The following is a 26,272-nucleotide window of genomic DNA, read 5'->3' as shown; positions in this document are numbered from 1 at the left end:
ATTTACAGAATCACCTGTGTAATTTACAGAATCACCTGTGCGTAATTTACAGAATCACCTGTGCGTAATTTACAGAATCACCTGTGCGTAATTTGGACACCATAACGCTCATACCTATGGCCAAAAAGGCGTTTAGTCGGCCGATGGAACTCGATAGAAACGTTCTCATCTATAACTTTGTACCAAACGGTTTGTTGCATTGTAACGTATAGCCATGCTGTAGTAGACTATAACACAAATTGTTTTGGAGATGTTTTAGGCCGCCGCTCCGAGGTTTGTCCACGAGATGGCGCTGCACCCCACTGTTGGTTGTAGAGTTCTCCAGTGGTCTCCTCCGGTATGGTTCCGCCCATTCCTCTCATTCCCTTGACGACTCCAGTCACGCCAAGTTGCTCAACAATGCTGCGGTTGAGTTCTTCTACAGTCCCATGACTCTTTCAACGACTCCTGTTGTAACTTCATTCAGGATTTGATTGTTTTTAGAACATTTAAAGGCAATTTTTCCATCATTGAAAAGTACCGTCGCAGATCCAGGAACCTTGGAAATGTGGATGTTGTGATCGAAGGAATGGCGGTCTGTTAGGAATGTTCACAACTTTAATATTAGATAGGTTTTTTTGAGTAACATCAACCTGGATTTGAAAATGGGACTACAAAAGATGCTATGTTGTTTGTTTGTTGCTGCTTGTGTTGGGCTGATTTCGGGAAGTCTAACGAGCTGTGATGAAGTGCGCAAAGTTTTTCAGCTGCGGCAGATTGGACCAGTGAAATCACTGCCCGAGAGACCGAGAGAAGGTAGGCCTGCGGTAGTTGTATACATTATAAATGGATCAGTATATCTGCACGTTTCTTCACCATTTCTATTTCAGGGTTACCAAAGGAATTCAATCACACTGCCGTAGCCTGTATTCTGTAGATCTATGGCACACTGCCGTAGCCTGTATTCTGTAGATGTATGGCACACTGCCGTAGCCTGTATTCTGTAGATCTATGGCACACTGCCGTAGCCTGTATTCTGTAGATATATGGATCCTGATGATTTAGTATATTACATGTTCCTAACTGTATTGGTTTCCATGACTACGTGCTCTCCATCCCCTTGGTTTCCTAACGGTTATAATTAACCGGGTGGTTCGAGACCTGAACGCCGATTGGCTGAAGTACCACGGGTATTACAAAATATTTTTGTTCCACGTCTCTAATTACGTTGGTAACTAGTTTATAATTGTAATAGGGCACCTCTGGGGTATGTGGTATATGACCTAAGGGCTGCGTCCAGGCACCTCTGGGGTATGTGGTATATGACCTAAGGGCTGCGTCCAGGCACCTCTGGGGTATGTGGTATATGACCTAAGGGCTGCGTCCAGGCACCTCTGGGGTATGTGGTATATGACCTAAGGGCTGTATCCAGGCACCTCTGGGGTAGGTGGTATATGACCTAAGGGCTGTATCCAGGCACCTCTGGGTATGTGGTATATGACCTAAGGGCTGTATCCAGGCACCTCTGGGTTAAGTGGTATATGACCTAAGGGCTGTATCCAGGCACTGCGTTGTACATAAGAACAGCCCTTAGCCATGGTATATTGGCCATATACTACATACCCCTTGGGCCTTAGTGCTTAAATAAACTCTGTGGGCCTAGGCTGCTATATCTGTGATTCTTTTTGCCTGTTTAGGCTGATTTTTGTCAGAGTAATGTGAAAGGTACAGGTGGTTATCAGGTTTACCAAGGGAATCATACTGCTTTTAGACTGTCAAAACGGGGCTGGGGTCATGGGGTCAAGGTGTTGCAGCAGGTGGTTATCAGGTTTACCAAGGGAATCATACTGCTTTTAGTCTGTCAAAACGGGGCTGGGGTCATGGGGTCATGGTGTTGCAGCAGGTGGTTATCAGGATGAGGTTTACCAAGGGAATCATACTGCTTTTAGACTGTCAAAACGGGGCTGGGGTCATGGGGTCATGGGGTCATGGTGTTGCAGCAGGTGGTTATCAGGTTTACCAAGGGAATCATACTGATTTTAGTCTGTCAAAACGGGGCTGGGGTCATGGGGTCATGGTGTTGCAGCAGGTGGTTATCAGGTTTACCAAGGGAATCATACTGCTTTTAGACTGTCAAAACGGGGCTGGGGTCATGGGGTCATGGTGTTGCAGCAGGTGGTTATCAGGTTTACCAAGGGAATCATACTGCTTTTAGACTGTCAAAACGGGGCTGGGGTCATGGGGTCATGGTGTTGCAGCAGGTGGTTATCAGGTTTACCAAGGGAATCATACTGCTTTTAGACTGTCAAAACGGGGCTGGGGTCATGGGGTCATGGTGTTGCAGCAGGTGGTTATCAGGTTTACCAAGGGAATCATACTGCTTTTAGACTGTCAAAACGGGCTGGGGTCATGGGGTCATGGGGTCATGGTGTTGCAGCAGGTGGTTATCAGGTTTACCAAGGGAATCATACTGCTTTTAGACTGTCAAAACGGGGCTGGGGTCATGGGGTCATGGGGTCATGGTGTTGCAGCAGGTGGTTATCAGGATGAGGTTTACCAAGGGAATCATACTGCTTTTAGACTGTCAAAACGGGGCTGGGGTCATGGGGTCATGGGGTCATGGGGTCATGGTGTTGCAGCACTAAATATTTGTTGTAATTATTTCTGCATTAGTATTATGTTTCCTTTTTGTGGTGTCCTAAATATTATAAAGGAGAGGAGAAAAGGATGAAACAACCAGCTATCGGAGGCCAGACACTAGGAGTCAATGTCTAGGTACCCATGGGCTTCAGTATTCTATCTACACGGCCTCAGGGTTCTCTCTCCAGGGTTCTCTCTCCAGGGTTCTCTCTCCAGGGTTCTCTCTCCAGGGTTCTCTCTCCAGTGTTCTCTCTCCAGGGTTCTCTCTCCAGGGTTCTCTCTCCAGGGTTCTCTCTCCAGGGTTCTCTCTCCAGGGTTCTCTCTCCAGTGTTCTCTCTCCAGGGTTCTCTCTCTCTCTCCAGGGTCTCTGATGGACCATCAGATCCCATACCTTTGTATACACACCATTCGTCATGTTTTGGACAATGCACTTGACTGGAGAACATTTACAGAACTCATCAGCCGAAAGATAATATTCATTTGTGTTGACACAGCTGCCTGCCCAACACTGGACTCCCGGAGCAGAGCACACTGAGGCACTTTGTCCAGCTCTGGTTTGTGGTTAGACTGCATCTGAAATGGCATCCTTTTTCCCTCTGTCTGTGCACTGCTCTTTGACCAGTGTCTAGTGGGCCATTTCAGACACAGCCTCTGTCCGTGCACTGCTCTTTGACCAGTGTCTAGTGGGCCATTTCAGACACAGCCTCTGTCCGTGCACTGCTCTTTGACCAGTGTCTAGTGGGCCATTTCAGACACAGCCTCTGTCCGTGCACTGCTCTTTGACCAGCGTCTAGTGGGCCATTTCAGACACAGCCTCTGTCCGTGCACTGCTCTTTGACCAGCGTCTAGTGGGCCATTTCAGACACAGCCTCTGTCCGTGCACTGCTCTTTGACCAGTGTCTAGTGGGCCATTTCAGACACAGCCTCTGTCCGTGCACTGCTCTTTGACCAGTGTCTAGTGGGCCATTTCAGACACAGCCTCTGTCCGTGCACTGCTCTTTGACCAGTGTCTAGTGGGCCATTTCAGACACAGCCTCTGTCCGTGCACTGCTCTTTGACCAGTGTCTAGTGGGCCATTTCAGACACAGCCTCTGTCCGTGCACTGCTCTTTGACCAGTGTCTAGTGGGCCATTTCAGACACAGCCTCTGTCCGTGCACTGCTCTTTGACCAGTGTCTAGTGGGCCATTTCAGACACAGCCTCTGTCCGTGCACTGCTCTTTGACCAGCGTCTAGTGGGCCATTTCAGACACAGCCTCTGTCCGTGCACTGCTCTTTGACCAGCGTCTAGTGGGCCATTTCAGACACAGCCTCTGTCCGTGCACTGCTCTTTGACCAGTGTCTAGTGGGCCATTTCAGACACAGCCTCTGTCCGTGCACTGCTCTTTGACCAGTGTCTAGTGGGCCATTTCAGACACAGCCTCTGTCCGTGCACTGCTCTTTGACCAGTGTCTAGTGGGCCATTTCAGACACAGCCTCTGTCCGTGCACTGCTCTTTGACCAGTGTCTAGTGGGCCATTTCAGACACAGCCTCTGTCCGTGCACTGCTCTTTGACCAGTGTCTAGTGGGCCATTTCAGACACAGCCTCTGTCCGTGCACTGCTCTTTGACCAGTGTCTAGTGGGCCATTTCAGACACAGCCTCTGTCTGTGCACTGCTCTTTGACCAGTGTCTAGTGGGCCATTTCAGACACAGCCTCTGTCCGTGCACTGCTCTTTGACCAGTGTCTAGTGGGCCATTTCAGACACAGCCTCTGTCCGTGCACTGCTCTTTGACCAGTGTCTAGTGGGCCATTTCAGACACAGCCTCTGTCCGTGCACTGCTCTTTGACCAGTGTCTAGTGGGCCATTTCAGACACAGCCATTGTTTTAGTTGTGTTCCAGGATAAAGGGCGCTTGTTGTTGTTTTTGGAGGTTCTGAAGATCACATGACATCTAGAGGTTCGGTGTATAGAACAACAGTACTGTTCTGTAGCTGTGTGTGCTGCTCCTTCAGGGGTAAACACCTTATTTAGTTTAAAGTTAAGTCAACAGGACAGATTCATCACTTAGTTCAACTCAATACATACAGAGGGTTCTCACTTGTTTAAAAATGAGAAAGATGAATGTGTCTGAATTGGATTATTTTAGATTGTCAGACACCAAAACAATCAATCTTGGTTGTGCTTCCATAGCCAGAGGCCACGGGTGTTGTTTTGGTGGCCTCCGCACTCCGCCTTGAATATCTAACTAGGGGAAACACTGCCTCCGGTGTTCTGTGACTAATTCTGAAACTATGAAGGTAAAAATATCTCTCTTGATTCATCTCCCAGATATAGTAGCGTAGCATGGTTTGTTTTCTTAGCATCACTATCCAAGATGCCATCATTATACCACACATGCCGGTTGAACTGTTGTTTTATAGGTGTTTCTGAACGTGGTTCTGTTCTACTGGATCGCCAGCTCACTGAGTGAACGTGGTTCTGTTCTACTGGATTGCCAGCTCACTGAGTGAATGTGGTTCTGTTCAACTGGATTGCCAGCTCACTGAGTGAACGTGGTTCTGTTCAACTGGATTGCCAACTCACTGAGTGAACGTGGTTCTGTTCTACTGGATTGCCAGCTCACTGAGTGAACGTGGTTCTGTTCTACTGGATCGCCAGCTCACTGAGTGAATGTGGTTCTGTTCAACTGGATCGCCAGCTCACTGAGTGAACGTGGTTCTGTTCAACTGGATTGCCCGCTCACTGAGTGAACGTGGTTCTGTTCTACTGGATCGCCAGCTCACTGAGTGAACGTGGTTCTGTTCAACTGGATTGCCCGCTCACTGAGTGAACGTGGTTCTGTTCAACTGTGGTTCTGTTCTACTGGATCACCAGCTCGCTGAGTTTTTCTTAGCAGAGTTGAAGAGGGGGCAGAGAGCAGACGTCTCGTCCATCTGATGTCTGGTCCAACCGTAACACCAGACGTCTGGTCCAACCGTAACATCTGTGGAGAAATGATAAGCTTATTTTCGTGTTGTCTATGGGTCTGGTGCTGAGAGACAATGGACCACTTAGTAAATATAGCTGAGCTGTGGGCTGGCTGATACTCTGACTGCCTCTCCTCTCTGCCTCTCTCTCCTCCTCCTCTCTGCCTCTCTCTCCTCCTCCTCTCTGCCTCTCTCTCCTCCTCCTCTCTGCCTCTCTCTCCTCCTCCTCTCTGCCTCTCTCTCCTCCTCCTCTCTGCCTCTTGCTCTCTCCTCCTCTCTGCCCCTCGCTCCCTCCTCCTCTCTCCCTCCTCTCTCCTCCTCTCTCCTCCTCCTCTCTGCCCCTCTCTGCCTCACTCCAGTTCAATTCAAAGGGCTTTATTGGCATGGGGAACCACATGTTTACACTGCCAAATCAAACAGAGTAGACAAACAAAATGGGAATTAACAAGGGTAAACATTAGTTAACATGGCACTCACAAACATTTTTGAAAGAATAGACATGTTATTGTCTAATGACAGTGTTGTAAAACATGTGCAAGTAGTTGAAGTATGAAAGGGAAACTAAACCGATATATACGGGTTGTATTTACAGTGTTTGTTCTCCACTGCCCCTTGTGGCAACAGGCCACACATCTAGCTGCTGTGAACCAATATATACGGGTTGTATTTACAGTGTTTGTTCTCCACTGCCCCTTGTGGCAACAGGCCACACATCTAGCTGCTGTGAACCAATATATACGGGTTGTATTTACAGTGTTTGTTCTCCACTGCCCCTTGTGGCAACAGGCCACACATCTAGCTGCTGTGAACCAATATATACGGGTTGTATTTACAGTGTTTGTTCTCCACTGCCCCTTGTGGCAACAGGCCACACATCTAGCTGCTGTGAACCAATATATACGGGTTGTATTTACAGTGTTTGTTCTCCACTGCCCCTTGTGGCAAAAGGCCACACATCTAGCTGCTGTGAACCAATATATACGGGTTGTATTTACAGTGTTTGTTCTCCACTGCCCCTTGTGGCAACAGGCCACACATCTAGCTGCTGTGAACCAATATATACGGGTTGTATTTACAGTGTTTGTTCTCCACTGCCCCTTGTGGCAACAGGCCACACATCTAGCTGCTGTGAACCAATATATACGGGTTGTATTTACAGTGTTTGTTCTCCACTGCCCCTTGTGGCAACAGGCCACACATCTAGCTGCTGTGAACCAATATATACGGGTTGTATTTACAGTGTTTGTTCTCCACTGCCCCTTGTGGCAACAGGCCACACATCTAGCTGCTGTGAACCAATATATACGGGTTGTATTTACAGTGTTTGTTCTCCACTGCCCCTTGTGGCAACAGGCCACACATCTAGCTGCTGTGAACCAATATATACGGGTTGTATTTACAGTGTTTGTTCTCCACTGCCCCTTGTGGCAACAGGCCACACATCTAGCTGCTGTGAACCAATATATACGGGTTGTATTTACAGTGTTTGTTCTCCACTGCCCCTTGTGGCAACAGGCCACACATCTAGCTGCTGTGAACCAATATATACGGGTTGTATTTACAGTGTTTGTTCTCCACTGCCCCTTGTGGCAACAGGCCACACATCTAGCTGCTGTGAACCAATATATACGGGTTGTATTTACAGTGTTTGTTCTCCACTGCCCCTTGTGGCAACAGGCCACACATCTAGCTGCTGTGAACCAATATATACGGGTTGTATTTACAGTGTTTGTTCTCCACTGCCCCTTGTGGCAACAGGCCACACATCTAGCTGCTGTGAACCAATATATACGGGTTGTATTTACAGTGTTTGTTCTCCACTGCCCCTTGTGGCAACAGGCCACACATCTAGCTGCTGTGAACCAATATATACGGGTTGTATTTACAGTGTTTGTTCTCCACTGCCCCTTGTGGCAACAGGCCACACATCTAGCTGCTGTGAACCAATATATACGGGTTGTATTTACAGTGTTTGTTCTCCACTGCCCCTTGTGGCAACAGGCCACACATCTAGCTGCTGTGAACCAATATATACGGGTTGTATTTACAGTGTTTGTTCTCCACTGCCCCTTGTGGCAACAGGCCACACATCTAGCTGCTGTGAACCAATATATACGGGTTGTATTTACAGTGTTTGTTCTCCACTGCCCCTTGTGGCAACAGGCCACACATCTAGCTGCTGTGAACCAATATATACGGGTTGTATTTACAGTGTTTGTTCTCCACTGCCCCTTGTGGCAACAGGCCACACATCTAGCTGCTGTGAACCAATATATACGGGTTGTATTTACAGTGTTTGTTCTCCACTGCCCCTTGTGGCAACAGGCCACACATCTAGCTGCTGTGAACCAATATATACGGGTTGTATTTACAGTGTTTGTTCTCCACTGCCCCTTGTGGCAACAGGCCACACATCTAGCTGCTGTGAACCAATATATACGGGTTGTATTTACAGTGTTTGTTCTCCACTGCCCCTTGTGGCAACAGGCCACACATCTAGCTGCTGTGAACCAATATATACGGGTTGTATTTACAGTGTTTGTTCTCCACTGCCCCTTGTGGCAACAGGCCACACATCTAGCTGCTGTGAACCAATATATACGGGTTGTATTTACAGTGTTTGTTCTCCACTGCCCCTTGTGGCAACAGGCCACACATCTAGCTGCTGTGAACCAATATATACGGGTTGTATTTACAGTGTTTGTTCTCCACTGCCCCTTGTGGCAACAGGCCACACATCTAGCTGCTGTGAACCAATATATACGGGTTGTATTTACAGTGTTCTCCACTGCCCCTTGTGGCAACAGGCCACACATCTAGCTGCTGTGAACCAATATATACGGGTTGTATTTACAGTGTTCTCCACTGCCCCTTGTGGCAACGGGCCACACATCTAGCTGCTGTGATGGCACACTGCGTTATTTCACCTAACAGATATAGGAGTATATATCGATGTTTGGATTTCTTTTCATATTCTCTGTGGGTCTGTGGGTAATATGTGTCTGTAATGTTATTGGCATCGACAGGAGCCCATCCAATCTACCTACCTCATTGTTTTCACTGAGGAAATGTACGAGTCTGCTGTTAATGATAATGCAGAGGATTTTCCCAAGGTTGCCGTTGACGCATATTCCACGGTAGTTATCGGGGTCAAATTTGTCTCCACTTTTGTGGATTGATGTGATCAGTCCTTGGTTCCAAATATTGGGGAAGATGCCAGAGCTGAGGATGATGTTAAAGAGTTTTAGTTTTCGCAATTGGCCGCCTTTCCTTCCAGTTCTCTGCTGCCAGTGACTGGAACGAATTGCAAAAATCGCTGAAGCTGGAGACTTTATCTCCCTCACCAACTTTAAACATCAGCTGTCTGAGCAGCTAACTCATCGCTGCAGCTGTACATAGTCCATCGGTAAATAGCCCACCCCTTTTACCTACCTCATCCCCATACTGTTTTTATTTATTTAATTTTCTGTTCTTTTGCACACCAGTATCTCTACTTGCACATCATCTTGACCTCTATCATTCCAGTGTTAATCTGCTAAATTGTAATTACTTTGCGAAATGGCCGATCTGCTATTGATCATACTGCAGAGGATTTGTTGGAGTCTGCTGTTGATCATACTGCAGAGGATTTGTTGGAGTCTGCTATTGATCATACTGCTGAGGATTTGTTGGAGTCTGCTGTTGATCATACTGCAGAGGATTTGTTGGAGATTGCTGTTGATCATACTGCAGAGGATTTGTTGGAGATTGCTGTTGATCATACTGCAGAGGAATTGTTGGAGATTGCCACTACCGCATATTATATCAGGCCTTGATGATCAGGCCTTGGTTACAAATATTAGGGAAGATGCCAGAGCTGAGGGTAATGTTTAAGAGTTTTTAAGAATAGCCCATTTGAATTCGTGGTCTGTATATTTTCATTTAATTAGGTATCAACACCCCAGGCCTTTTTGGTTTGTATTTGTCCTGTAGTTCATTGTGTCCAGAATTAACATTGGATATGTTTAGCTGATAGGTCAAATATATTGTTTAGGCTTCCTACTGCCAAGTGTAAACCTTCACTATTGCAGGAATACATTTAGTCTAGGAAGTTGTCTAGGGGGGGATTGGATTTGTTGTTGCCTACTTGTTTTTTGGCAGGTTTCCACACTACTTTCCTTCCATCTATAGCATTTCTTAATGTTACTCAGTTCCTTTGGCTTTGATGCCTCATGATTGAGTATTGCTCTGTTCAAGTAGACTGATTTTACTGTGGTCTGATAGGGGTGTCAGTGGGCTGACTGTGAACGCACTGAGAGACTCTGGGTTGAGGTCAGTGATAAAGTAGTCTACAGTACTACTGCTAAGAGATGAGCTATAGGTGTACCTACCATAGGAGTCCCCTCGAAGCCTACCATTGACTATGTACATACCCAGCGTGCGACAGAGCTATAGGTGTACCTATCATAGGAGTCCCCTCGAAGCCTACCATTGACTATGTACATACCCAGGATGTAACAGAGCTATAGGTGTACCTATCATAGGAGTCCCCTCGAAGCCTACCATTGACTATGTACATACCCAGCGTGCGACAGAGCTGCAGGAGTTGTGACCTGTTTTTGTTGGTTATGTTGTCATATTTATGCCTAGGGGGGCATATGTGGGAGGGAATGCTGTCACCTCCAGGTAGGTGTTTGTCCCCCTGTGTGCTGAGGGTGCCGGGTTCATGTCCAGTTCTGGTATTTAGGTCGCCACAGACTAGTACATTTCCCTGGGCCTGGAAATGATTGATTTCCCCCTCCAGGATGGAGAAGCTGTCTTCATTAAAGTATGGGGATTCTAGTGGGGGGATATAGGAAGCACACAGGAGGACATTTTACCAGCTCTCTGTAACCTCCACCACACTACCAGTGGGTCCATCTCCTCTATACCACCCACCTGGTAGTTTGGTGGATGGGACTACCAGCTCTCTATACCACCCACCTGGTAGTTTGGTGGATGGGACTACCAGCTCTCTGTAACCTAGAGGACAACCAGTGGGTCCATCTCCTCTATACCACCCACCTGGTAGTGTGGTGGATGGGACTACCAGCTCTCTGTAACCTAGAGGGCAACCAGTGGGTCTGTCTCCTCTATACCACCTACCTGGTAGTGTGGTGGATGGGACTACCAGCTCTCTGTAACCTAGAGGGCAACCAGTGGGTCTGTCTCCTCTATACCACCCACCTGGTAGTGTGGTGGATGGGACTACCAGCTCTCTGTAACCTAGAGGACAACCAGTGGGTCCATCTCCTCTATACCACCCACCTGGTAGTGTGGTGGATGGGACTACCAGCTCTCTGTAACCTAGAGGGCAACCAGTGGGTCCATCTCCTCTATACCACCCACCTGGTAGTTTGGTGGATGGGACTACCAGCTCTCTATACCACCCACCTGGTAGTTTGGTGGATGGGACTACCAGCTCTCTGTAACCTAGAGGGCAACCAGTGGGTCCATCTCCTCTATACCACCCACCTGGTAGTGTGGTGGATGGGACTACCAGCTCTCTGTAACCTAGAGGGCAACCAGTGGGTCCATCTCCTCTATACCACCCACCTGGTAGTGTGGTGGATGGGACTACCAGCTCTCTGTAACCTAGAGGGCAACCAGTGGGTCCATCTCCTCTATACCACCCACCTGGTAGTTTGGTGGATGGGACTACCAGCTCTCTGTAACCTAGAGGGCAACCAGTGGGTCCATCTCCTCTATACCACCCACCTGGTAGTTTGGTGGATGGGACTACCAGCTCTCTGTAACCTAGAGGGCAACCAGTGGGTCCATCTCCTCTATACCACCCACCTGGTAGTTTGGTGGATGGGACTACCAGCTCTCTGTAACCTAGAGGGCAACCAGTGGGTCCATCTCCTCTATACCACCCACCTGGTAGTTTGGTGGATGGGACTACCAGCTCTCTGTAACCTAGAGGGCAACCAGTGGGTCCGTATCCTCTATACCACCCACCTGGTAGTGTGGTGGATGGGACTACCAGCTCTCTGTAACCTAGAGGGCAACCAGTGGGTCCGTATCCTCTATACCACCCACCTGGTAGTGTGGTGGATGGGACTACCAGCTCTCTGTAACCTAGAGGGCAACCTGTGGATCCATCTCCTCTATACCACCCACCTGGTAGTGTGGTGGATGGGACTACCAGCTCTCTGTAACCTAGGGGGCAACCAGTGGGTCCATCTCCTCTATACCATGTTTCTTGTAGGATGACAATGTCCAGGTTCCTGCTCTTTAGGCCAAAGGCAGATGACCTCATGACCTCAGGCCTTGGATATTATCTTTCTCTGACTGGTCAGATTCTCCTCCTCACTACCACTGTGAAGAGACAGACTGGTCAGATTATCCTCCTCACTACCACTGTGAAGAGACAGGCTGGTCAGATTATCCTCCTCACTACCACTGTGAAGAGACAGACTGGTCAGATTATCCTCCTCACTACCACTGTGAAGAGACAGACTGGTCAGATTATCCTCCTCACTACCACTGTGAAGAGACAGACTGGTCAGATTATCCTCCTCACTACCACTGTGAAGAGACAGACTGGTCAGATTATCCTCCTCACTACCACTGTGAAGAGACAGACTGGTCAGATTATCCTCCTCACTACCACTGTGAAGAGACAGACTGGTCAGATTATCCTCCTCACTACCACTGTGAAGAGAGACAGACTGGTCAGATTATCCTCCTCACTACCACTGTGAAGAGAGACAGACTGGTCAGATTATCCTCCTCACTACCACTGTGAAGAGAGACAGACTGGTCAGATTATCCTCCTCACTACCACTGTGAAGAGAGACAGACTGGTCAGATTATCCTCCTCACTACCACTGTGAAGAGACTGACTGGTCAGATCCACAACCCTCCTTACTACCACTGTGAAGAGACTCCCAGTCATGGCCAGTTGCGATACAGCCTGCATTCGAACCAGGTTGTCTGTAGTGACACCTCTAGCACTAAGATGCAGTGCCTTAGACCACTGCGCCACTCGGGAGCCCATCTGAAGTCCTGGTGGGTTGATGCTTGTTGTCAGTTCTTTCCATCTGAAGTCCTGAGGGGTTGATGCTTGTTGTCAGTTCTTTACATCTGAAGTCCTGGTGGGTTGATGCTTGTTGCCAGTTCTTTACATCTGAAGTCCTGGAAGGTGATTGCTTGTTGTCAGTTCTTTCCATCTGAAGTCCTGGAAGGTGATTGATGCTTGTTGTCAGGTCTTTACATCTGAAGTCCTGGTGGGTTGATGCTTGTTGCCAGTTCTTTACATCTGAAGTCCTGGAAGGTGATTGATGCTTGTTGTCAGGTCTTTACATCTGAAGTCCTGGTGGGTTGATGCTTGTTGCCAGTTCTTTACATCTGAAGTCCTGGAAGGTGATTGATGCTTGTCAGTTCTTTACATCTGAAGTCCTGGAAGGTGGTTGATGCTTGTTGCCAGTTGTTTCAAGTGGAGGGCTCCTCATTTCTCTCAGGCACACCTGATTAATCTGTGCCTTGTCAGTGATTCCTCTAAACCAGGGGTCTCCAACCTTTTCTAGCGTGAGAGTAACTTTAAAGGAATGAAAGATGTTGCGAGCAAACTTACTTTTCTAGCTTTCAAATAGGCCCATTCTTCTCCTCTCCCCTGCAAGTCTTCCCCAGGTCCTTAGTGTACTAGAGGAAGTAGGACACTATGTTGTCAACTCTTCCCTGGTCCTTAGTGTACTAGAGGAAGTAGGACACTATGTCAACTCTTCCCTGGTCCTTAGTGTACTAGAGGAAGTAGGACACTATGTCAACTCTTCCCTGGTCCTTAGTGTACTAGAGGAAGTAGGACACTATGTCAACTCTTCCCTGGTCCTTAGTGTACTAGAGGAAGTAGGACACTATGTCATCTCTTCCCTGGTCCTTAGTGTACTAGAGGAAGTAGTACACTATGTCAACTCTTCCCTGGTCCTTAGTGTACTAGAGGAAGTAGGACACTATGTCAACTCTTCCCTGGTCCTTAGTGTACTAGAGGAAGTAGTACACTATGTCAACTCTTCCCTGGTCCTTAGTGTACTAGAGGAAGTAGGACACTATGTTGTCAACTCTTCCCTGGTCCTTAGTGTACTAGAGGAAGTAGGACACTATGTTGTCAACTCTTCCCTGGTCCTTAGTGTACTAGAGGAAGTAGGACACTATGTTTTCTGGTAAAATAATGGTTCATAAACAACTCTAAGTTTGGCCCTTTTAAAATCTGTGTAATTCTGTTATAGTTTCCCAAATTCTGTTTTATTGTTCAACAGAGGAACAACAAAATGGGATGTTCTGAGTCAATTCTGAAATCACACAAGACCATTTGTTTTAGGTCTGGAAGACCCCTTTAATTCCCCTTTAATTGCTCATCTGGCCCTTTAATTGCTCATCTGGCCCTTTAATTGTGAATCTGGCCCTTTAATTGCTCATCTGGCCCTTTAATTGCGCATCTGGCCCTTTAATTGCTCATCTACTCAGCTACTTCCTCATACTTCTGCCAGGTAAAACATTCAATTGGGAAGGTTTTGGGGAAAGTATTTTTGGTTTGTCTTTTTAACCAATAGTGGCTGACCAGGGGTGGGATTATGTTGTGTTAGGTTTGTCTTAACCAATAGTGGCTGACCAGGGGTGGGATTATGTTGTTAGGTTTGTCTTTTTAACCAATAGTGGCTGACCAGGGGTGGGATTATGTTGTTAGGTTTGTCTTTTTAACCAATAGTGGCTGACCAGGGGTGGGATTATGTTGTTAGGTTTGTCTTTTTAACCAATAGTGGCTGACCAGGGGTGGGATTATGTGTTGGTTGGATAGTAGGTGGGAGTTTGTGGTGTCTGATTCTGGTGAGATTTGTTAATGACAGTTTGTGGTGTCTGATTCTGGTGAGATTTGTTAATGACAGTTTGTGGTGTCTGATTCTGGTGAGATTTGTTAATGACAGTTTGTGGTGTCTGATTCTGGTGAGATTTGTTAATGACAGTTTGTGGTGTCTGATTCTGGTGAGATTTGTTAATGACAGTTTGTGGTGTCTGATTCTGGTGAGATTTGTTAATGACAGTTTGTGGTGTCTGATTCTGGTGAGATTTGTTAATGACAGTTTGTGGGGGAACATGTACTTTCAGAATAGTATTGTGAGCTACTCATAGGTGGGCTGGTAGCTAACCCTTAACCCCTAACCCTAACCCTAACCCTAACCTCCCTAACTCTAACCCTTAACCCTAACCTCCCTAACTCTAACCCTTAAACCTAACCCTTAACCCTAACCTCCCTAACTCTAACCCTTAAACCTAACCCTTAACCCTAACCTCCCTAACTCTAACCCCTAACCCTTAACCCTAACCTCCATAACTCTAACCCTTAACCCTAACCTCCCTAACTCTAACCCTTAACCCTAACCCTTAACCCTAACCTCCCTAACTCTAACCCTTAACCCTAACCTCCCTAACTCTAACCGGCAGGGTAGCCTAGTGGTTAGAGTGTTGGACTAGTAACTGAAAGGTTGCAAGTTCAAACCCCCGAGCTGACAAGGTACAAATCTGTCGTTCAGCCCCTGAACAGGCAGTTAACCCACTGTTCCTAGGCCGTCATTGAAAATAAGAATTTGTTCTTAACTGACTTGCCTAGTAAATAAAGGCTAAAATAAAAATAAAAACCCCTAACCCCCCTAACCCCCCTAACCCCTAACCCCTAACCCCTAACCCCTAACCCTAGCCTGCTGGAGACCCCTGGTGTATGAAAGGAATTTTTAGTCCATGGAACAGACCTCGGGGGCGAATCAGTCTTATAACCAATGAAAGGAGATGCTGTGTTTCAAAACCATTTGTAATATGAGACCCTATTGACTCGTATTGACTCGTGGAAATGGCCTGACTCATCTGGAACTCACCATAAACTACATATATAGACTATAGATCCAACCAGAGCCGTTCACCTTAAGCTACACGTGTATATAGACTAGAGATCCAACCAGATCCTTTCACCTTAAACTACACATGTATATAGATCCAACTAGAGCCTTTCACCTTAAACTACACGTGTATATAGACTATAGATCCAACCAGAGCCTTTCACCTTAAACTACACGTGTATATAGATCCAACCAGAGCCTTTCACCTTAAACTACACGTGTATAGACTATAGATCCAACCAGATCCTTTCACCTTAAACTACACGTGTATATAGATCCAACCAGAGCCTTTCACCTTAAACTACACGTGTATAGACTATAGATCCAACCAGAGCCTTTCACCTTAAACTACACGTGTATATAGATCCAACCAGAGCCTTTCACCTTAAACTACACGTGTATATAGACTAGAGATCCAACCAGAGCCATTCAGCGCGTTGGACCGAGTCCAGTTTCTGTGGTCTCTAAGTGGAAAGATAAAATCAGGCCTCTGAGGATCATGTAGTCTTATCTAGATGAGAAGGAATGTGTTAACGTGTGCCATCTCCTCCTCTGAGTGACTAACCCGCTCTGACAACACACAGTACAGGTTGTCTGATAACAACACACAGTACAGGTTGTCTGATAGCAACACACAGTACAGGTTGTCTGATAGCAACACACAGTACAGGTTGTCTGATAACAACACACAGTACAGGTTGTCTGATAACAACACACAGTACAGGTTGTCTGATAACAACACACAGTACAGGTTGTCTGATAACAACACACAGTACAGGTTGTCTGATAACAACACACAGTACAGGTTGTCTGATAGAATGGAGGGAAGAGCTCTAGCAACACACAGTACAGGTTGTCTGATAACAACACACAGTACAGGTTGTCCGATAACAACACACAGTACAGGTTGTCTGATAACAACACACAGTACAGGTTGTCTGATAACAACACACAGTACAGGTTGTCTGATAACAACACACAGTACAGGTTGTCTGATAGCAACACACAGTACAGGTTGTCTGATAGAATGGAGGGAAGAGCTCTAACAACACACAGTACAGGTTGTCTGATAACAACATACAGTACAGGCTGTCTGATAACAACATACAGTACAGGTTGTCTGATAACAACACACAGTACAGGTTGTCTGATAGCAACACACAGTACAGGTTGTCTGATAGCAACACACAGTACAGGTTGTCTGATAACAACACACAGTACAGGTTGTCTGATAACAACACACAGTACAGGTTGTCTGATAGAATGGAGGGAAGAGCTCTAACAACACACAGTACAGGTTGTCTGATAACAACACACAGTACAGGTTGTCTGATAACAACACACAGTACAGGTTGTCTGATAACAACACACAGTACAGGTTGTCTGATAGCAACACACAGTACAGGTTGTCTGATAGCAACACACAGTACATGTTGTCTGATAGCAACACACAGTACAGGTTGTCTGATAGCAACACACAGTACAGGTTGTCTGATAGCAACACACAGTACATGTTGTCTGATAGCAACACACAGTACAGGTTGTCTGATAGCAACACACAGTACAGGTTGTCTGATAGCAACACACAGTACAGGTTGTCTGATAGAATGGAGGGAAGAGCTCTAACAACACACAGTACAGGTTGTCTGATAGAATGGAGGGAAGAGCTCTAACAACACACAGTACAGGTTGTCTGATAGAATGGAGGGAAGAGCTCTAACAACACACAGTACAGGTTGTCTGATAGAATGGAGGGAAGAGCTCTAACAACACACAGTACAGGTTGTCTGATAGCAACACACAGTACAGGTTGTCTGATAGAGTGGAGGGAAGGAGCTCTAACAACACACAGTACAGGTTGTCTGATAACAACACACAGTACAGGTTGTCTGATAGCAACACACAGTACAGGTTGTCTGATAGAGTGGAGGGAAGGAGCTCTAACAACACACAGTACAGGTTGTCTGATAACAAAACACAGTACAGGTTGTCTGATAGAATGGAGGGAAGGAGCTCTAACAACACACAGTACAGGTTGTCTGATAGAATGGAGGGAAGGAGCTCTAACAACACACAGTACAGGTTGTCTGATAGAATGGAGGGAAGGAGCTCTAACAACACACAGTACAGGTTGTCTGATAGAATGGAGGGAAGGAGCTGCCAAAGACACTGTTTCAGCACGTCTGTCTGAAAACCTTTTTTAGAGTAAAAACAAAAAGTTGTTTTGATTGTCCCCTGTGTGTGTGTGTGTGTGTGTGTGTGTGTGTGTGTGTGTGTTTCCAATGCGAGCCGGTAGCGTTGCCACACGTAGGGGCAAATCTGTGGACATCACTTGTCGAGGTGATAACGGCAAGACTCATGATTTGCTTTCACACAAATCTGCCTTCTGCCCCTGAGCTTGTTGCAACACGTAGACCGTCTGTGTGGACGTGGTCCTGTATCGTCCAGGAGGCTCGATAGAAGAGCCCACTACGAGCCTCAGACAGTGGTGAGGATGTGGTCCTGTATCATCCAGGAGGCTCGATAGAAGAGACCACTACGAGCCTCAGACAGTGGTGAGGATGTGGTCCTGTATCATCCAGGAGGCTCGATAGAAGAGACCACTACGAGCCTCAGACAGTGGTGAGGATGTGGTCCTGTATCATCCAGGAGGCTCGATAGAAGAGACCACTACGAGCCTCAGACAGTGGTGAGGATGTGGTCCTGTATCATCCAGGAGGCTCGATAGAAGAGACCACTACGAGCCTCAGACAGTGGTGAGGATGTGGTCCTGTATCATCCAGGAGGCTCGATAGAAGAGACCACTACGAGCCTCAGACAGTGGTGAGGATGTGGTCCTGTATCATCCAGGAGGCTCGATAGAAGAGCCCACTACGAGCCTCAGACAGTGGTGCTACTGACCGCTAAGTGATGCTGTCTGTGTCTTGATGGAGATCAATGTATTCATGTGACATATCTTATGTGATGTCTGTAGGGCTCTGTGTCTTGGACGATCATGTCACATGACCAAGATTTTAACCTTTTTTTTTTTTAAGCCTTTTCCAAAAACTGAAAGCACTTGTCTGAGGATGTTACTGGACCATGTGACAGGAAGTGGACCGTTTGTTGAAAACGTTTTAAATACAGGTTCAAATCCAAGTCATGTGACATAGGACCCTAGTGATGTGGCTTCATGTTGACAGCTATCTGGCAGGTTTTACTGCCACGTGGCGGCTGTCTGGCAGGTTTTACTGCCACGTGGTGGCTGCCTGGCAGGTTTTACTGCCACGGGGCGGCTGTCTGGCAGGTTTTACTGCCACGTTGTGGCTGTCTGGCAGGGGCGGCTGTCTGGCAGGTTTTACTGCCACGTGGCGGCTGTCTGGCAGGTTTTTACTGCCACGAGGCGGCTGTCTGGCAGGGGCGGCTGTCTGGCAGGTTTTACTGCCACGTGGTGGCTGCCTGGCAGGTTTTACTGCCACGTGGCGGCTGTCTGGCAGGTTTTACTGCCACGTGGCGGCTGTCTGGCAGGTTTTACTGCCACGTGGCGGCTGTCTGGCAGGTTTTACTGCCACGTGGCGGCTGTCTGGCAGGTTTTACTGCCACGTGGCGGCTGACTGGCCGGTTTTTACTGCCGCGTGGCGGCTGTCTGGCAGGTTTTTACTGCCGCGTGGCGGCTGTCTGGCAGGTTTTTACTGCCGCGTGGCGGCTGTCTGGCAGGTTTTACTGCCGTGTGGCGGCTGTCTGGCAGGTTTTACTGCCGTGTGGTGGCTGTCTGGCAGGTTTTACTGCCGCGTGGTGGCTGTCTGGCAGTAATCGGCCCAGTGGGTTAAGGAGGGGAAAATAAATAGTGAATGACAATCATCTCTAGCTCCTCTCCTATGTATGTCAGCAGTAGAAAGACCTGAGGATGAAACAGCATCTCATGTTAAAGCATAGCACTGTCTGGCTGAGCAATGCCACTTTAGCCATACTCATCCATTCAGAATGGATGTAAACAATGTTCCAGAACCCTCTCTCTCTATGATCACAATGGAAGACCCTAATGTTCCAGAACCCTCTCTCTCTCTCTATGATCACAATGGAAGACCTAATGTTCCAGAACCCTCTCTCTCTCTCTATGATCACAATGGAAGACCTAATGTTCCAGAACCCTCTCTCTCTCTCTCTCTCTCTATGATCACAATGGAAGACCTAATGTTCCAGAACCCTCTCTCTCTCTCTCTATGATCACAATGGAAGACCTAATGTTCCAGAACCCTCTTTCTCTCTCTATGATCACAATGGAAGACCTAATGTTCCAGAACCCTCTCTCTCTCTATGATCACAATGGAAGACCTAATGTTTCAGAACCCTCTCTCTCTTGGAAGACCTGTTCAAGTAATGAGGCAAAACAACGGAGTAACAGTCATTTATTCCACTCCAGGTTCGGACCTCCAGGTGTGCCAGTCCAGGAACCTGACCTGCTGTTCTAAGAAGATGGAGGAGAGGTATCAGGTGGCGGCCCGGCGGGATGTTCAGAACCTCCTCCAGACCTCCTCCGCCAGCCTCAAGTTCCTCATCTCCAGGAACGTAGCAGCCTTCCAAGGTGAGTGGAGGGAGGGAGACAAGGAGACTGGGGTGGGAGGAGTGCAGCAAAGCAGGCGGGCCATGTGTTGAGTGAGGGACTTTGTCTGCCGGGGCCCACAGCAACCAGAGCCTGCTATCCTCCCGCTCTGATCTAGAGATTAGGCTCAGTGGTTCAGGGACTAGTCTGGTTCAGGGACTAGTCTGGTTCAGTGGTTCAGGGACTAGTCTGGTTCAGTCCCTCTGTGGTTCAGTGACTGTGGTTCAGTCCCATTATGTGATGGAATGAAATGTGATTTTAGCTTCTAAAATGTGAGAATTGGGTTTTAATGAGTGAATTAGGCCCGACTCAGTGGCCCGCCCACGTGAAGAGACATTGGTTATAACTAATGAAACACGCCCTCCTCTCCCTTCTATATAAAGCCATGACGACAATGTAACCTCCTGTTCCGAGGACATGAGGACGACGGTCCCTATGTTAAAAAGGACTAACATGTCAACTACAGAACGAAGCCAACCTCAGCGTGAGCTTTGGTTGTGAATGGTATGAACTTTGAACTCTTATTCACTAAAGAAGTGAGCCATCCTAGCCGTTGAGTTAGCAACAGCAGCTAAAAACCTGGGCTAGGAAAGGACAGACAGAGTATCCCGTCTATCACCCAACGACGACACTACAACGTATCCCGTTCACCACCAGAGACTCTCTTCAAAGGACTCTGTTGGGCAACACGGCCTTCCAACTACCACCAACCTACTGTAGCGCAGCTCAGAGTAAATATTTATTGCATTTTCCTTTTCCAAATGGGCGGTAATTTAGAATGCATAAGATACTGTATTTACGATAGCACAGCTTCGCCCATTGTTCCTCAGTCTTCCCGCTCTTTCACTCAAACCCAATCCCCCTTTTCTTTGTGTAACCAGCTGTCATATGTTCCGTCCACTAGGGACGTTTTCCTTTATGGCGTAATTTGTAATCAAGGTATGATTGATTCTGTGTATATGTAATTCTGTGTGATTAGTTAGGTATTTAGTAAATAAATAATTAAACTCAATTTTGTATTGCTGATTCAACTTGTTAGCCAGGGTTCGTGAAGATAACCAAGAATTTACAACTTTCAGATGAGACTGAAATAAGGTGACGATTGACATTGACTGCTATTGATGTAAAATGTTACTAGGTCTTTAAGAGTTTATTCGGAAGATACGAGTTTATTCGGGCTCTGGGGCGGGCTCTAGGCCCTGGGGTGGCCTTTGGGGCGGGCTCTGGGCCCTGGGGTGGCCTTTGGGGCGGGCTCTGGGCCCTGGGGTGGCCTTTGGGGCGGGCTCTGGGCCCTGGGGTGGCCTCTAAGTTCTTGTTCAGTTGTTGACTGCTGTGGTCTGTCAGCTGGGTGCAATATGACATGCAGTTACTGTCTGAGACATGGAGACACCAGGTCAGTTACTGTCTGAGACATGGATACACCAGGTCAGTTACTGTCTGAGACATGGAGACACCAGGTCAGTTACTGTCTGAGACATGGAGACACCAGGTCAGTTACTGTCTGAGACATGGAGACACCAGGTCAGTTACTGTCTGAGACATGGAGACACCAGGTCAGTTACTGTCTGAGACATGGAGACACCAGGTCAGTTACTGTCTGAGACATGGAGACACCAGGTCAGTTACTGTCTGAGACATGGAGACACCAGGTCAGTTACTGTCTGAGACATGGAGACACCAGGTCAGTTACTGTCTGAGACACCAGGTTAGTTACTGTCTGAGACACCAGGTTAGTTACTGTCTGAGACACCAGGTTAGTTACTGTCTGAGACACCAGGTTAGTTACTGTCTGAGACACCAGGTTAGTTACTGTCTGAGACATGGAGACACCAGGTCAGTTACTGTCTGAGACATGGAGACACCAGGTCAGTTACTGTCTGAGACATGGAGACACCAGGTCAGTTACTGTCTGAGACATGGAGACACCAGGTCAGTTACTGTCTGAGACATGGAGACACCAGGTCAGTTACTGTCTGAGACATGGAGACACCAGGTCAGTTACTGTCTGAGACATGGAGACACCAGGTCAGTTACAGTCTGAGACATGGAGACACCAGGTCAGTTACTGTCTGAGACATGGAGACACCAGGTCAGTTACTGTCTGAGACATGGAGACACCAGGTCAGTTACAGTCTGAGACATGGAGACACCAGGTCAGTTAGTGTCTGAGACATGGAGACACCAGGTCAGTTAGTGTCTGAGACATGGAGACACCAGGTCAGTTACTGTCTGAGACATGGAGACACCAGGTCAGTTACTGTCTGAGACATGGAGACACCAGGTTAGTTACTGTCTGAGACACCAGGTTAGTTACTGTCTGAGACACCAGGTTAGTTACTGTCTGAGACACCAGGTTAGTTACTGTCTGAGACACCAGGTTAGTTACTGTCTGAGACACCAGGTTAGTTACTGTCTGAGACATGGAGACACCAGGTCAGTTACTGTCTGAGACATGGAGACACCAGGTCAGTTACTGTCTGAGACATGGAGACACCAGGTCAGTTACTGTCTGAGACATGGAGACACCAGGTCAGTTACTGTCTGAGACATGGAGACACCAGGTCAGTTACTGTCTGAGACATGGAGACACCAGGTCAGTTACTGTCTGAGACATGGAGACACCAGGTCAGTTACAGTCTGAGACATGGAGACACCAGGTCAGTTACTGTCTGAGACATGGAGACACCAGGTCAGTTACTGTCTGAGACATGGAGACACCAGGTCAGTTACAGTCTGAGACATGGAGACACCAGGTCAGTTAGTGTCTGAGACATGGAGACACCAGGTCAGTTAGTGTCTGAGACATGGAGACACCAGGTCAGTTACTGTCTGAGACATGGAGACACCAGGTCAGTTACTTTCTGAGACATGGAGACACCAGGTCAGTTACTGTCTGAGACATGGAGACACCAGGTCAGTTACTGTCTGAGACACCAGGTTAGTTACTGTCTGAGACACCAGGTTAGTTACTGTCTGAGACACCAGGTTAGTTACTGTCTGAGACACCAGGTTAGTTACTGTCTGAGACACCAGGTTAGTTACTGTCTGAGACATGGAGACACCAGGTCAGTTACTGTCTGAGACATGGAGACACCAGGTCAGTTACTGTCTGAGACATGGAGACACCAGGTCAGTTACTGTCTGAGACATGGAGACACCAGGTCAGTTACTGTCTGAGACATGGAGACACCAGGTCAGTTACTGTCTGAGACATGGAGACACCAGGTCAGTTACTGTCTGAGACATGGAGACACCAGGTCAGTTACAGTCTGAGACATGGAGACACCAGGTCAGTTAGTGTCTGAGACATGGAGACACCAGGTCAGTTAGTGTCTGAGACATGGAGACACCAGGTCAGTTACTGTCTGAGACATGGAGACACCAGGTCAGTTACTTTCTGAGACATGGAGACACCAGGTCAGTTACTGTCTGAGACATGGAGACACCAGGTCAGTTACTGTCTGAGACACCAGGTTAGTTACTGTCTGAGACACCAGGTTAGTTACTGTCTGAGACACCAGGTTAGTTACTGTCTGAGACACCAGGTTAGTTACTGTCTGAGACACCAGGTTAGTTACTGTCTGAGACATGGAGACACCAGGTCAGTTACTGTCTGAGACATGGAGACACCAGGTCAGTTACTGTCTGAGACATGGAGACACCAGGTCAGTTACTGTCTGAGACATGGAGACACCAGGTCAGTTACTGTCTGAGACATGGAGACACCAGGTCAGTTACTGTCTGAGACATGGAGACACCAGGTCAGTTACTGTCTGAGACATGGAGACACCAGGTCAGTTACTGTCTGAGACATGGAGACACCAGGTCAGTTACTGTCTGAGACATGGAGACACCAGGTCAGTTACTGTCTGAGACACCAGGTTAGTTACTGTCTGAGACACCAGGTTAGTTACTGTCTGAGACACCAGGTTAGTTACTGTCTGAGACACCAGGTTAGTTACTGTCTGAGACACCAGGTTAGTTACTGTCTGAGACACCAGGTTAGTTACTGTCTGAGACATGGAGACACCAGGTCAGTTACTGTCTGAGACATGGAGACACCAGGTCAGTTACTGTCTGAGACATGGAGACACCAGGTCAGTTACTGTCTGAGACATGGAGACACCAGGTCAGTTACTGTCTGAGACATGGAGACACCAGGTCAGTTAGTGTCTGAGACATGGAGACACCAGGTCAGTTAGTGTCTGAGACATGGAGACACCAGGTCAGTTACTGTCTGAGACATGGAGACACCAGGTCAGTTACTTTCTGAGACATGGAGACACCAGGTCAGTTACTGTCTGAGACATGGAGACACCAGGTCAGTTACTGTCTGAGACACCAGGTTAGTTACTGTCTGAGACACCAGGTTAGTTACTGTCTGAGACACCAGGTTAGTTACTGTCTGAGACATGGAGACACCAGGTCAGTTACTGTCTGAGACATGGAGACACCAGGTCAGTTACTGTCTGAGACATGGAGACACCAGGTCAGTTACTGTCTGAGACATGGAGACACCAGGTCAGTTACTGTCTGAGACATGGAGACACCAGGTCAGTTACTGTCTGAGACATGGAGACACCAGGTCAGTTACTGTCTGAGACATGGAGACACCAGGTCAGTTACTGTCTGAGACATGGAGACACCAGGTCAGTTACTGTCTGAGACACCAGGTTAGTTACTGTCTGAGACACCAGGTTAGTTACTGTCTGAGACACCAGGTTAGTTACTGTCTGAGACACCAGGTTAGTTACTGTCTGAGACACCAGGTTAGTTACTGTCTGAGACACCAGGTTAGTTACTGTCTGAGACATGGAGACACCAGGTCAGTTACTGTCTGAGACATGGAGACACCAGGTCAGTTACTGTCTGAGACATGGAGACACCAGGTCAGTTACTGTCTGAGACATGGAGACACCAGGTCAGTTACAGTCTGAGACATGGAGACACCAGGTCAGTTAGTGTCTGAGACATGGAGACACCAGGTCAGTTAGTGTCTGAGACATGGAGACACCAGGTCAGTTACTGTCTGAGACATGGAGACACCAGGTCAGTTACTTTCTGAGACATGGAGACACCAGGTCAGTTACTGTCTGAGACATGGAGACACCAGGTCAGTTACTGTCTGAGACACCAGGTTAGTTACTGTCTGAGACACCAGGTTAGTTACTGTCTGAGACACCAGGTTAGTTACTGTCTGAGACACCAGGTTAGTTACTGTCTGAGACACCAGGTTAGTTACTGTCTGAGACATGGAGACACCAGGTCAGTTACTGTCTGAGACATGGAGACACCAGGTCAGTTACTGTCTGAGACATGGAGACACCAGGTCAGTTACTGTCTGAGACATGGAGACACCAGGTCAGTTACTGTCTGAGACATGGAGACACCAGGTCAGTTACTGTCTGAGACATGGAGACACCAGGTCAGTTACTGTCTGAGACATGGAGACACCAGGTCAGTTACTGTCTGAGACATGGAGACACCAGGTCAGTTACTGTCTGAGACATGGAGACACCAGGTCAGTTACTGTCTGAGACATGGAGACACCAGGTCAGTTACTGTCTGAGACATGGAGACACCAGGTCAGTTACTGTCTGAGACACCAGGTTAGTTACTGTCTGAGACACCAGGTTAGTTACTGTCTGAGACACCAGGTTAGTTACTGTCTGAGACACCAGGTTAGTTACTGTCTGAGACACCAGGTTAGTTACTGTCTGAGACATGGAGACACCAGGTCAGTTACTGTCTGAGACATGGAGACACCAGGTCAGTTACTGTCTGAGACATGGAGACACCAGGTCAGTTACTGTCTGAGACATGGAGACACCAGGTCAGTTACTGTCTGAGACATGGAGACACCAGGTCAGTTACTGTCTGAGACATGGAGACACCAGGTCAGTTACTGTCTGAGACATGGAGACACCAGGTCAGTTACAGTCTGAGACATGGAGACACCAGGTCAGTTACTGTCTGAGACATGGAGACACCAGGTCAGTTACTGTCTGAGACATGGAGACACCAGGTCAGTTACTGTCTGAGACATGGAGACACCAGGTCAGTTACTGTCTGAGACATGGAGACACCAGGTCAGTTACTGTCTGAGACATGGAGACACCAGGTCAGTTAGTGTCTGAGACATGGAGACACCAGGTCAGTTACTGTCTGAGACATGGAGACACCAGGTCAGTTACAGTCTGAGACATGGAGACA

At 47.6% G+C, this 26,272-nt stretch overlaps 1 protein-coding gene across 1 annotated transcript; it reads left to right on the top strand.

Moving 5' to 3' along the window:
* Window positions 1-340: 340 nt before the first annotated feature.
* Window positions 341-20,175, top strand: LOC116364078 (glypican-5-like). Its single transcript, XM_031817328.1, has 2 exons — window positions 341-795; window positions 19,880-20,175. Exons 1-2 carry the CDS (start codon window positions 645-647, stop codon window positions 20,110-20,112), a joined length of 384 nt encoding a protein of 127 aa, XP_031673188.1. The 5' UTR covers window positions 341-644; the 3' UTR covers window positions 20,113-20,175.
* Window positions 20,176-26,272: the final 6,097 nt, after the last annotated feature.

This window comes from Oncorhynchus kisutch, unplaced genomic scaffold, assembly GCF_002021735.2.
Source record: "Oncorhynchus kisutch isolate 150728-3 unplaced genomic scaffold, Okis_V2 scaffold992, whole genome shotgun sequence".
Taxonomy (NCBI): Eukaryota; Metazoa; Chordata; class Actinopteri; order Salmoniformes; family Salmonidae; genus Oncorhynchus; species Oncorhynchus kisutch.
The sequence above is the reverse complement of the archived record's forward strand: the minus strand, read 5'-3'. Positions and strand labels throughout refer to the sequence as shown.

Excerpts from the sequence above, each read along its gene's own strand:
- LOC116364078 (XM_031817328.1), top strand. The coding sequence starts at position 645 with ATGGGACTACAAAAGATGCTATGTTGTTTGTTTGTTGCTGCTTGTGTT. Across the intron at positions 796-19,879 it reads GCCCGAGAGACCGAGAGAAG|GTTCGGACCTCCAGGTGTGC; the intron begins GTAGGCCTGCGG and ends ATTCCACTCCAG.